Below are 13,541 nucleotides of genomic sequence, written 5' to 3'. Positions count from 1 at the left end.
ACTGGGAGGCGTCTGCTGTCTCAGGTGTTCACTATCCCGGGTAATTGCAATGCCTACTTAACTAAGCAGCTTCTCCCAGACCACCGCCAGACGTATATTCATCTTGTGAGGTTTGTGCTCTGTGCTCTCCTGTGCCTTGTGTTCTGTTTGCTTGATCTGTTGCCTGACTTTGGACTTCATTTTGACCATCCGCCTGTTTAACCCCTTCAGTTCTGATCAGTTAACCTCCCGGTACTCTGATCTCAGAAAGTTACCTGACTATGCTTTTGTCCCTTCCTTCTGTTTATGACGTACCCTCCTAGGTTCTGACCTTGGACTTCTTGACCATTCCAACTCACGGCTGGGCTGTGAGAAGTGACTAGTATCAGACTATAATCCCCACACGCAGTTCCTCACTCCCTGAAGAACGAGGGTGAAGCCTGGAATATAGTTTACAGGCCTCCATAAAAAACAAAAATGTATCTCTCCCTCCAGAGAGTCTGTCAGGGAGAGATATCTTGGGTTCCGAAAAGCGAAGATATGAGCCGAGACCATGGACCCAGACACCTGCTGAAGCTGCTGTATCTCCTGAGACCGCAGCTCTGATAACTCATCCATAAGGGTCTGGACCAGGTGAGCTAAAGCCTCTGCTTGCGAAATAGGTTCACCGGAGTAGTAGTATGGTTGGTGATAATGTCATGACTCCACAGGGGGTCAGTCAGCAGATGGCACAACACACTCAATGGGATGGTAAAGGGGTGAAGAAGGCCCTAACAATAGGGAATGAGGGATGAGACACCACCTGAGCCTGTCCCTGCACTCCCCGAACGCCCTATGCGGGTCCTTTTCCGCCGCCGTCACGAACCTCGTCCCTAGCTGTCACCTCACACTGCTCTGGCTAGTGCACTGGCCGGCAAGGGCGCTAGCCTCACCACTGCAGATGGTACAAACACAGGGGGTAGTGACAAGTACGAGACAGACAAGGTAAACACACAAAACAGCTCCAGGCACCGCTGCCAAGCTTCACACCGCAGAGGACACGGAAACAGGACCCCAAACCTCAGAAGTAGCTGATTCAGTGCTGACACCAGAGAGCTGCACACTCCAGGGCTGCATAGAATAACTCTATCACCAACCGTCATCTGATGCATGAGGCGACTATCGCTGGTTTCACACTTGCGTAGGGCCGAGCTGCGGAGGGCTGCGTAAGCCTCAGTTAAGCCCCGCCCACTGACACACCTCTTCCACTCAGCTCCGCCTATGTCGGTATGCGTCCTGCATACCTACCTTTAACATTGGGTATGCAGGCCATGCGAATGTATGCGGATGCCTCCGCACCCGTCGTTATGACGCTGCGCCGAACTGCATAGAACGCAACATGTTGCATTTTGTTGCAGTCGGCGCAGCATCAAAACGACGCAGGCAGAGGCATCCGCATACATTCGCATGGCCTGCATACCCAATGTTAAACATAGGTACGCAGGACGCATGCCGACATAGGCGGAGCTGAATGGAAGAGGTGCAGCAGTGGGCGGGGCTTAACGGAGGATGTACGCAGCCCTCCTCAGCTCAGCCCTACACAAGTGTGAAACCAGCCTAAAAGATGGTGGAAGTGGTCACCATCCACATCAGCTGACCTAGCAACTCAGCAGCTGCAGCATGCTGCCAGCAAGGAAAACTAACATTAACCCCTGCTGACTTGTAGGGAAAAAGCTGCACTTAAATTATAATGGAACCAGAGCTGCCACAAATCCAAAAATGGATCATGACAGGAAAGGGAGCTTCCTCCCTCTACCTGCTTTCTAAATGCTGCAATCAATATCGATTGCAGCATTTAGGGGGTTAAACTGCCAGGAGCAGGACTGCAGTACTCCCCAATGTGGACATATGGATATGTCTAAGGTCGTGAAGGGGTTACATGTATGCAATTGGGGCTAAAAATCATTTTTGCATTTGGGCTTCATTACAAATTTTGCACCGCTTGCCTCCTATAGCCGCTGTATTACACTATCTATTGCTGGTTGCAGAATGAGTTACTGTGGTCACCCTCATTATCTTTATTTTATCAGATGTGTTGGGGACATGATTTTGTGGCACTTACTATTATACAAGTATGATAGGTTCTTCTCCTGCTCTTGTTAGTGCAGCCTTCCTCACAGACTGCACAGCTCTCCAGTCCGTAAAATAGCTGCTGGTAGATGAGCATGGGACTAGACTGATCAGCCATCATATTCTGCCACCGATATACGTGGATGAGATGTGTCTGAGGGATGTGATCACGAATCTCTATATAAACAATGGCGGATAGCGTTACTCGACAGCCTGTACTCCCAATCCCTATCAGCGGCGCGTGGTGGTCCGGAAGGATGATGCAGTGATGAATTCAACAGGCTTTATTTACAGTACCTTGATGAGATGAGATGTCAAGGAAGATGAAGGAATGGAGATGAGGTAGGAGTGAGGACTGTAGGTTAGAGCTGTTATAGAAGCACCAGATTAGAGATGATAGGAGCTCCAGGTTGGAGATAACAAGAGAATCCTTTCTCCAGCTCTGCAGCGCATGTGTGTTACAAGATGGTCCGGAGTACAAAAACAGGAAACAGAACAAAAAAGATAGGAGGAACTATAGACAGAGAGGTAGATGGCAGCAAAGTATAACAAATACCATAGATGATAAACTAAGTATATACCATTCCATAAATGTCCATGTATGGCTGAAAGTCTATCAGAATAAACTGAAACAGCACACTCCCCATCTGAAATCCTTGGATTTCACATATCAACAGTCTCGAAGTGGGAGTGTTTACCTGAAGTACATGGAGGGATACCTCAACCTGTAAGATAAAAAACAATGAACGCAATGCGACAATAACATATTGTTTAACAAGATAGACGAATGTCTATAACAAGTTCCTGAAGTAATCCAAAGGATAACCCATCTTCGGATTGGAGTAGCCGCACTAGGCCAAACTGTCTCCAACCCATTTGTAATCCAATAGTCTAAGTTCCTTGAAAGAGTTCCTAATGATTTGAAGGATAATCAATACTTAACAAGTATGAGTAGGATAATGTCTGACATAGGCCTAATGAAGGATTTGGGGTCACCTTGCTTAGCAACTGTCACTTCTACCTTGCGTACCTTGCCATCATCACTTGGAAAGGTTTTAGATAGAAGTCCCATAGGCCATGCGGCCATGCGTTTCTTTCCTCCTTCTGGTCTTTCATGAGGACAATATCTCCTACTTGTAAATTTGGCTTTACTTGTTGCCATTTTCTTCGTTTTTGGAGCAGTGTCAGGTACTCCTTCCATCTATTCCAGAAACAATTAGCCAGATGTTGCACATGCTTCCACCATTTCTGATATTTGTCACTGGACACAGATTCTTCAGGCGGGTTAGGAACAGTTCTAAGTTTCTGGGTGAGGAGAGTTGCCGGAGTGAGAATAGTAGGAAATTCTGGATCCATAGATATGGGTACAAGAGGTCTTGAGTTTACTATAGCAGAGACTTCTGCTAAGAAAGTGGTCAAGGTCTCGTGAGTGAGTCTTGAAAGATTTGAGTCCATCAGCATAGATTCCAGTAACTGACGAGTAATGCCTATTATTCTTTCCCATGATCCGCCCATATGGGACGCATGAGGAGGATTGAAGACCCAGGTACAGCCATTGGTTGTGAAGAAGTTCTGGACTGGTGTTGAATTCAGTTGTAGTTCTCGACAGGCCCCTACAAAGTTTGTTCCACAATCAGATCTTAATTGTTTTACTGGTCCTCTGATGGAGAAGAATCGTCTTAGGGCATTGATGAAACTGGAAGAATCCATAGACTCTAGCACTTCTATGTGTATTGCTTGTACACTCATGCACGTGAACAACACCGCCCAACGTTTACTTTCTGCATGTCCGCCTCTGGTACCACGTGCAGAGACTGCCCATGGGCCAAAAACATCCAAGCCAACATAGGTAAATGGAGGCTCTGTGCTTGTCCTATCGGCAGGCAAATCAGACATCTGTTGTTGCAGTTTTCCTCTTGTCTTACGACACTGAACACAATGATGAATTAAATGGGAAATCAGTCTCTTTGCTCCACAATCCAGAGGCCTCCAGCTCTTAAGGTTCCTTCAGTGAAGTGTCTGCCTTGATGTTTGATTTTTTTCATGGTAATGTCACATTAGTAAAGTGGTGATATGGTGATGACCATGAATAATTAGAGGATTCTTTTCTGCCTCATCCAATTTAGCCTTGTTTAAATGACCACCAACTCTCAATAAACACCTCTCGTCTATTACTGGGTTTAAGTTGACAATGGGGCTGTTTTTAGGAACATCTTGTTTTTTACCTATACATTCCAGTTCCTTGTGAAAAACATACTGCTGCACATTGCGTATCACAAAGAGTTCACTCAGAGCAATGTCTTCTGCAGAAAGAGGCTTATGGCAGATATGCCAACCATGACAATCAGTGTTACTGTCCTTATTGCGATAGCATTGTACAATGTGTACTAACCTTGCAATGGCACGAACCAACCTCGTCCATCTTGAGAAGCGATCAAAACGCCGACAGTCCAAGCCAACCTTGTCCTTGAATTTGGTTATGAAGGTGCTGACATCAGGATGGATCTCTGGGTCAACATCTGGATCCTGAAGGTTGAAGCTGTCTTCAATGGCAGTCTCTTTGCATTGGTCGTGAAGGAACCCTGGTCCTTGTGTCCATTTGAGCAGATCTATGGCTTCTTCCGCTGTGGGCAGGTCATTTAAGACCGTCATCCACGTAGAAGTCCTTTTCAACGAACTGTTGGGCATCCTTCCCGAACTCTGCTGCGCCATCGGAGGCGGTCCTACGCAGGCCATATGTAGCGACTGCAGGAGAAGGACTGTTTCCGAACACGTGCACCTTCATGCGGTATTCGACCATTTCCTTGTTTGCGTCGTCTCTGTGCCATAGAAAACGGAGATAATTTCTGTGATCTTGTTGCACAGCGAAACAATGGAACATTTGTTCGATGTCGGCGGTAATGGTGACCGGTTCCTTTCTGAATCTCATGAGCACTCTCACCAGGTTATTAGTCAGGTTCGGACCAGTGAGGAGAACGTCATTCAGAGATACGCCGTCATGTTTGGCGCTTGAATCGAACACCATTCTGATTTGTTTCGGCTTTCTTGGATGATATATTCCAAAGGAAGGTTGATACCAGCATTCTTCATCAGCTTGCAATGGTGGAGCTGGCTCTGCGTGGTCATTGCGAAATATCTTGTCCATAAAGGCTATGAAATGTTCCTTCATTTCAGGCTTGTTCCTCAATGTTCTCTGCAACGAGATGAATCTAGATAAGGCCTGTTCTCTGTTGTTAGGAAGCCTTGTCCTTGAAGCCTTGAAGGGTAAGGGAGCAACCCAGCGGTCAGATTAGTTTTTGAAGAATCCACTGTCCATCATTTTAAGAAACTCCTTGTCTTCTATGGATAAGGCGACTTTGTTGTCATCTTTTGTTGTGTGAAACACTGTTCTCCCTAAGTCATCACCGCAGGGAGTCGGAATGATGTCAGGCTCTTGGATGCAAGCAGAGAACCTTTCTTTCACTTCGTAGTGATGACGGCATGGCTTAAAGTGAGTTGCGCGACCATTTTGGAGCACATACGTTTTACAGGCATTGACTTCGGATGCCTTGTGACTCCTATCCAAACATACATCGCCCACGATTACCCAGTCTAGGTCGAGTCTTTGGGCGTATGGAGCATCATCTGGGCCGTTACATTGTTGGCGCACCTTGTGGACCTTCAGAATGTCCCTCCCGAGTAGGACCAGAATATCAGCATTCATGTCCAGAGGAGGGATTTCTTTAGTCAGGTGCCTCAAGTGGTTATGATGAAGCGCGGCTTCCGGAGTGGAAATCTCCTCCCTGTTATCAGGTATCTGGTCACATTCAATTAGGGTTGGCAAGGGTATATGCTCGTTTCCCTTGATTAAAGAGACTATGTACCCTGAGGCTCTTCTGCCAGAAGTCTCAATACGACCAGAGCAGGTGTTGAGGGTGCATGGAGTCGTTTGTCCCTTTATGTTAAAGATCTCAAAGAATTTGGGCCTTGCTAGAGATCGGTTACTTTGCTCATCTATTATGGCACACATTTTGGAGGCCAACCCTTCTGGATAGACCTTTACCAGACATATCTTGGCACAGCATTTAGGAACAGTCCCTTCTCCACATACCTCAATACATGAGGAGGAAACAGCAGTTGCAGTTGGATCAGGAACTTGTGGCCCCCCGCCATGCGTTTGAGCAGGATTGGGTGTCGCAGAAGGTTGTGAGTTGTATGGAGCTGGCGTGGGATGCAAGGCTGTGATGTGTTTATCACTGCTGCATTCAGTGTACTTAATGGCGACCTTACAGTCCTTAGCGAGGTGGTCTGAGGAGGCGCAACACTGATAACATATCCCAAGCTCCTTGAGGGTATCTTTACGCTCCTGCAACGTCATTGCTCTGAATATACGGCATTCTTTAAGTGGGTGACGCCTTTTGTGGATAGGGCACATACGGTTACTGTCCATGACTTTAGGAGCAACATTATTTGTTTTAGTGAAGGCAGGTGTAGTAAGTGGAACGTCAGTCTTTCTCACGGATACTGTGTTCCTTGAATCTCTACCTTTGGCAATGTTATCATACCTTGTAGATGATGATGATGCTGGTGGAGTAGGCTCAGTGAAGTCGAAGCTGGGATCATTCTTCTTCTGAGCTTGGTCACTGATGAACCTGGAAAAATGTTAAAAGGGGGGAAAGGACACATCATGCTGCCTTTTATACCATGAGCCGTGGTCTGCCCATTTATCCTGCATGCTGTGTGGCAACTTGGACACTATTGGATTAATGCCATGAGCAGTATCTAGGTAGCTCAGTCCTGAGAGACGTGGGTCTAATTTTGCCAATTCTATTTCCTTTAGCAGGTCGCTAAGATCTTGAAGTTTTCTATTGTCCTTGTTAGTTATCTTTGGGAAAGTTTGCAGTCTTTTAAATAAGGCAAATTCTATGGCTTCTGAGCTGCCATAGGTTTGTTCCAGTCTCTCCCAGGCTGCAATAAGACCTGCATCTGAATAGTCCACATGAACTGCCCTTATTGTCTTTATGCGCTCTGCTGATTCAGGGCCTAACCAGTTAACAAGCAAATCCAGTTGTTCTTTGCCAGTGAGATTAAGGTCTTGGATCACTGCTTGAAAGGTCGATTTCCAGGCTCTATAATTCTCGGCACGATCATCAAACTTCGAGAGACTAATGTTTATTAACTCCCGGTGAATCATGTATCTGGCGAAGTCAGACATGTCCGATCTCCCGGTCATTGTTGCAGGATGAACTTGTGGTATCCTTAGGGGATGCAAGTTCTCTGGCTTATATGACTGCGACAAATCAGGATGAAATGATGCGACATAAGGGTTAAACTGCGGTTTAGTCTCTATAGGTTCTGCTGGCTGTGGCCTAAATTGTGAATTAGTGCTGGAAGTTACCTTGTCGGCAGTAGGTGGCGACATTTCTTGACTTGCGGGCGCATCCGTGTTGGAAACTGGTGCAGATGTTAAATGTCTTAGCACGTAGTCAGAAGTGCGATCAGCTGAGTCCTCCATTTCTCCTGGAATAAGACAATCCGAATTATCTTCTTGTCCCAATGCTTGTTCAAGAACCTTCAGTTTAGCAAGGGCTGTTGCTTGTTCCCTTTCTGCTTGGAGTATTTTTAATTTCCTTTGAGCTTAAATGTTTCTTTGAGCCTCCATCTCATTTTTTTGAGCTTCCATTTGGGCTTCCACTTCCGCCTCCCTCTTAGCAAAGGAGCTTTTTACTCTAGCTTCCTCTGCAGCCGCACGGATCTCCAGTATCTTGTCGGACAATGTTGACTTCCTGGAGTGAGATGATCTGGAAGACGAAGATGTGATTTTGGTGGATGTTGTGCGATGTGAAATGGCTTCTTGGAGGTGAGCGATGCGGAGTTCTGCTTTATCCTGGGCATCTCGTACTATTAAGGTCTTTTCTTGGAGAAGAGTTTCCCTTTCAGCTATTTCTGCTGGGGCGCCTTCCATGTCACAGTTACTCAGGAATGTGATGTACCTTGCAGACAGTCTCTGGTAGCGATCATAGGCGGCAGGTAACTTCTTCAATTTGGCGGTTAAATATGCAGCATCACTGTGAGAGCGTGGAAGAGCTGCTAAATAGTGATCAACTCTGCCTCATAAATGTTCTAGGTTATCATGGAACTCGTCTCTAGTAATCTCAAAGTTCTCTCTGGCCTTTTGTGTCGGCCTGGTTACACATTTGGGTCGTACATCTTGCTCTGCAGTAAGTGCGGACTCTGCTCCTGCAGCATCTATGGTGTCAGGAACCTGATGTGCTTCACTTGCAGATGGGTCCACGGTGCCTTTTGTGGACATGTTTTAGCTAAGATAGTGGACGGTTAAGACTTGCTAGCAGACAGTGCATATACACACAGACAACTGTAGACTTAGGTCTCTTGTTACAATTCTGCCACCGATATATGTGGATGAGATGTGTCTGAGGGATGTGATCACGAATCTCTATATAAACAATGGCGGATAGCGTTACTCGCCAGCCTGTGCTCCCAATCCTTATCAGCGGCGCGTGGTGGTCCGAAAGGATGATGCAGTGATGAATTCAACAGGCTTTATTTACAGTACCTTGATGAGATGAGATGTCAAGGAAGATGAAGGAATGGAGATGAGGTAGGAGTGAGGACTGTATGTTAGAGCTGTTATAGAAGCACCAGATTAGAGATGATAGGAGCTCCAGGTTGGAGATAACAAGAGAATCCTTTCTCCAGCTCTGCAGCGCATGTGTGTTACAAGATGGCCCGGAGTACAAAAACAGGAAACAGAATGAAAAAGATAGGAGGAGCTATAGACAGAGAGGTATTATGGGAAAGTACCATAACAAAATATTACAGTGTAATACAGCAATGGCCAGTAGATGGCAGCAAAGTATAACAAATACAATAGATGATAAACCATTACATAAATGTCCATGTATGGCTAAAAGTCTATCAGAATAAACTGAAACAGCACACATCATGTGCAGGAATAAATGCGGGCTCAGCGTTCCGGCATATAACATACCTGTAAAGGGTTAATCTATGTGGGTGCCTATTGGTTTCACAACAACATAATCTAAGGGTGTGGATGGGTTACAATGGAAAGCTGGGCGACTGTTGTAGTATAATTTCACTTTTTACTGAAATATTAAGGTACTGTATATAGTAAAAGTAATGAAATGATCATAGGTCCATATAAAAAAAATAGTAAAAAAGAAACAAATTTGGTATTGCCACATCTGTAAAACTGCAATCCATCAAAATATAAATGTAATAAACAGCATAGAAAAAAAGAAAATCAAAATGCCAGAATTTTTTGTCTCTTCATTACAAAAGATTGCAATAAAAAGCTATCGAAATGTAGTACGTCCCTTAAAATGTACCAATGAAAACTACAGCTCAGAACTCCAAAAACAAACCTTCATACAGCTCCTTTGACGGAGAAGTAAAAAAGTCATGAGTCTCAGAATATGGTGACACAACCCAAACTTTTTTCTATCCAAAGTTCAAAATTTTTACAAACCAGTAAAAAAATAAATGAAAATTTGGTATGGACATAATCTTACTGCCCTACAGTATCTTGTTGGCTGAACATTTTACAATGATATTGCTGGATTTTTTTTTTTACTAGATTAACATATTGGGACTGGTTTATCTTGTATTCTGTACCTTATAGTGTAAAGTTAAAGGTGTCATTTAACACTACAGCTCACCCTGCAAAATAATAAGGGACCATATGGATATCGTGAACCAAAAATAAAAAAAATATATAAATCTTGGAAGAAGGGGAAGAAAAACTAAAGCACAAAAGTGAAAAATGGCTCAGATGGGACGGGGATATAAACTATTCCTGAATACGGTGCCCATCATACGTTCTACTGGAATACATTCATGTATATTGATTGTATTATGTACAGGGTAGAGACACAACACTACTCATAGGACGCATAGTCCATAGTCCGACTATTATTGCTTATTAGAGGTTACTTACCACTGAAGGGAGGCCTCTTGAGCTTGTCATTATTCCAACAGCATTTAGTAAACTCAATTGCCTCGCCTAGATCTCTCACAGACGTCTCATTTTCCAATGACTTAAGACACGGCCGCTGACCCTGAGGAACAAGTTGACGAATCAAGGCAGATTTGTCAACTGACAGAGAGGAGATATAAATATGGTCAGTTTTCAAGAATACCTATTGTTAGAAATATAAAACATACCATAAGGGCTCGTTCAGATGAGCGCATTATTGGGACGTGTGCTGTCCGGGTAAAAGTCGCTCAGTGCTATGACCAATGTTATTCAATAGGACTGTTCAGATGACAGTTTATTCAAGTGTCTGTTTGTAAAAAAACGCACTATTCTGTTCCCTATATCGGAAATTGTCCAAGATTTCTAGATGAAAATCAGAGTATTTTTAATGAGTTTGTCTAATTGTTTATTGAATTCAACTCATACACAGGACTGTTATGGTTTAGCAACGGTACAGCCCAGGGTTCTACTTGTGTCTTTCCCCATCATCAATCCTGTTAGGAGTGGTGGAAGGCACAAAAAAAAAAAAAAAATTAAAGTGCCTTCGCCACTCGGGGTCCACCGTGCGGTGGATGACAAAACCGCTGCTGAGAGAGGCAGAGCACTAAAGCGGTAATATGCACAGGGTTCTAACTCACCCAGGTGCAAAAAGGCAAGCTTTGTTAAATGACACAGAGCTGCAAGGAAAAATAATACCAAAAGTATCGCTGAGCCTGTTAACAGCACAGGATCTCAGCGGCACACGTGCGGTAGCCGGAAACGGAGTAGTTAAATACAGTCACTACAACCAAGCGGACTTACCGTGTACACGTGTGCTCGGCGTCGCAACTCCGCATGCCTGGACAAACTGCAACCGCAAATATCGCAAGCGCGATGCAGGACGCTAAGCTGCTGGAAAGATGGAGCTTGTGCGCGCTGGCGCTAGCGCAGGTGCTGACAGAATACCATTCACTCACACAGACGTAATAACCGAGGGAAGGGGTTTCTTAATGAGTCAGTCACCAGTCCAAGCATCCGTCACCACACACACAGCAGCAGTATAAAAATACTAGCGCATGGCATAACGGCCATGCGCACTTTTTATAGCGTACAGGACCTGCCGGAAATCTCCAGAGCCCTGAGCTAAGCCAATGAAATCAGGAGCAGGACCTGAGCACCTGACCCCTGGACTCCAATGGGAGCTCGTCCCGTGGGCATGCTCAGAAGCTGGGAAAAAGGACTTAGTCTCTGGAGACAAATGTGTGAATCTGGATTCCCGCATAGGCATTATAGAACCCAGATTCCTAACAAATCCCCTACTTGGAAAAGGCAAGACACTTTAATTTCGGGAAGCCACAATGCTATCCTCTGCACCCCCCAACAATTTGCTCACAGACACGTTAGTTGTCTCTGGTGGCTGCTGACCTTTATTTTCCATGGCACATTGAAAAGGAGCAGCTCTTATGGCAAAATCAGGAATGGGTATAAAATAATGGTGCACTGTGTGGCCTCATTTTTCACCTCCATATATTTGCAGAACAGTGTAGCACTCAGGAAGGGAATCGATGACATGACCATACATGAGTATGGCTATCGTCACTGTAGTTTAAGTAGCAGCTCACACTAACTACAATGGATAGAGGCTCATATATGAGGCTCTTTCTCTTCCTTTACTAAGTGCGAATAAGTGAGAAGGTGAATCCCATCTCTTCCGAGTTGTCAGTGATGGAAGTAAAATGGGCACCTATCAGACATTTATGGTACATATTTTTGACTTACCATAAATAATTCACATGTTAATTTCCCTTTTTAGATTCATTGTGGCATATGGGATTGGCTCAATCTGATAATATGATGCTTTTTTTTTTTACAAAAGGAGTCCATGTTAGTGTCTCTACATAACACTTTTACAGGCTGTTTTAAACCTTATGTATTACAATTAAAACTGTCTCTAAGGTAAATAGCTTAGGTGCTATAAACTTAAAGACGTGGTCCTGTTCTATTTTTCTTTTTTTTTTAACTATGGGCCGAAAAACATATGGGTAATTGCTAACAGAGGCAACTACCTGCTTGTTCTACCCGGTGCCAGATGAGAGCGGTCACTTCTTCTTCCGGGCTGTTCTTTCAGGCTTACAGTGCTGACATCATGCTGATTGACAGTCGGCTAATTGCAGTTAGGCATGGTGTCAGCAGTCACGTCTTGTCAATAGACCAGAGCGAAAGAGAAGTCTTTGATCTGTCGAAGTGACATCAGCGGAAGCCACTGTGTTGCTGTCAGGAGTAGAGATCAGCACCAGGCACAACAGGCTGGTAGTTACTAATTACCTGTCTGTTAGTTCTTAGGACCCTAATAAAAAATTATATAGTCCTGGATAACCCCTTCATGACTATGGCTACACGGTGACTGAGACCCCTATCACGCTCCTAAGGTTCACTAAGTGCCGCTGCTACATCGCAGCGCAGTACAAGTGAATGGAGTCAAAAAGTCATATTTTTTGCAACTTCTTGCCGTTGCTGTGACCGCATTCACTTATGTTGTGTTGCGACACCGAGCGAAACTTGATTCTGTGACAGATATCATGGCCAAAACCACCATGTAGCCCTAGCCTAAAGTATACTTCTAAGGGCTCATACTCATTTGTGAGAAATATGGACGAGTGTAATCCGATAAAAAAAAAATTGGATTGTACTCAGACCAATGCTATTCAATAGGTGACATCTCACCTTTGATTTTTTTTTCAGTTGAAATTGGATTGAGAAAAAAAATCGCAGCATGCTGCGTACTGTTGCGCATCTCGGACGAGACTCGCCAATGCAAGTCAATGGTTGCGAGAAAAAAATCGCACAGCACTCGCACCATGCGAGTGCTGTCTGATTTTTAAGCATCGGTGTCCCTTGAAAAGCCGGCAATTCATATGCAGTGTACAGTAAAATCACACTGACAGGTTAGAAAAGAATAGATATATACACATGGACTATATATATATATATATATATATATATATATATATATATATATATAGTCTATCTATTCTCCCTACAGGTACGTCACTCAGCTTTCCACAAAGACTTCTTACCTCTGCACATAGCGTTCACTTGGCACGTCACTCAGCTTTCCACAAAGACTTCTTACCTCTGCACATAGCATTCACTTGGTACGTCACTCAGCTTTCAACAAAGACTTCTTACCTCTGCCCATAGCATTCACTTGGTATGTCTCTCAACTAATCCCCTGCTTTACCCCAGTATTATTTATGACCTTGTTTACTTTGGCTTGATCATATGCATCTGGTCCACTCTTAATTATCTGACCAAGAGGAGCACAGACCACTCCTCTCAGCTTCACACCTGAATGCACTTTGTAGCACATATATAGCATAGTACAAGTCTGCCAAGACTTTAGTCTGCAGTGTGTATCCTAGAAGTGTGAGATGATATGAAAATATGAATTAAACCAGAATTGAACCAGAAGGGAACA

At 44.3% G+C, this 13,541-nt stretch overlaps 1 protein-coding gene and 1 long non-coding RNA gene across 2 annotated transcripts in view; one reads left to right on the top strand and one right to left on the bottom strand.

Annotated features, from left to right (window-relative positions):
* Positions 1-13,541, top strand: part of LOC141089178 (uncharacterized) — a 210,579-nt gene that overhangs the window by 171,708 nt on the left and 25,330 nt on the right. The gene's annotated exons all lie outside the window — the stretch shown is intronic.
* RIPK3 (receptor interacting serine/threonine kinase 3) overlaps positions 1-13,541 on the bottom strand; it is a 128,327-nt gene that overhangs the window by 95,983 nt on the left and 18,803 nt on the right. The window contains exon 5 of the mRNA XM_073575504.1: positions 10,046-10,204. Coding sequence (XP_073431605.1) covers positions 10,046-10,204 — 159 coding nt within the window. The remainder of the gene's footprint in view (positions 1-10,045; positions 10,205-13,541) is intronic.

Source organism: Dendrobates tinctorius, unplaced genomic scaffold, assembly GCF_039654945.1.
Source record: "Dendrobates tinctorius isolate UK_male_01 unplaced genomic scaffold, ASM3965494v1 ptg000044l, whole genome shotgun sequence".
Classification (NCBI taxonomy): Eukaryota; Metazoa; Chordata; class Amphibia; order Anura; family Dendrobatidae; genus Dendrobates; species Dendrobates tinctorius.
This window is presented reverse-complemented; position numbering and strand designations above follow the sequence as displayed.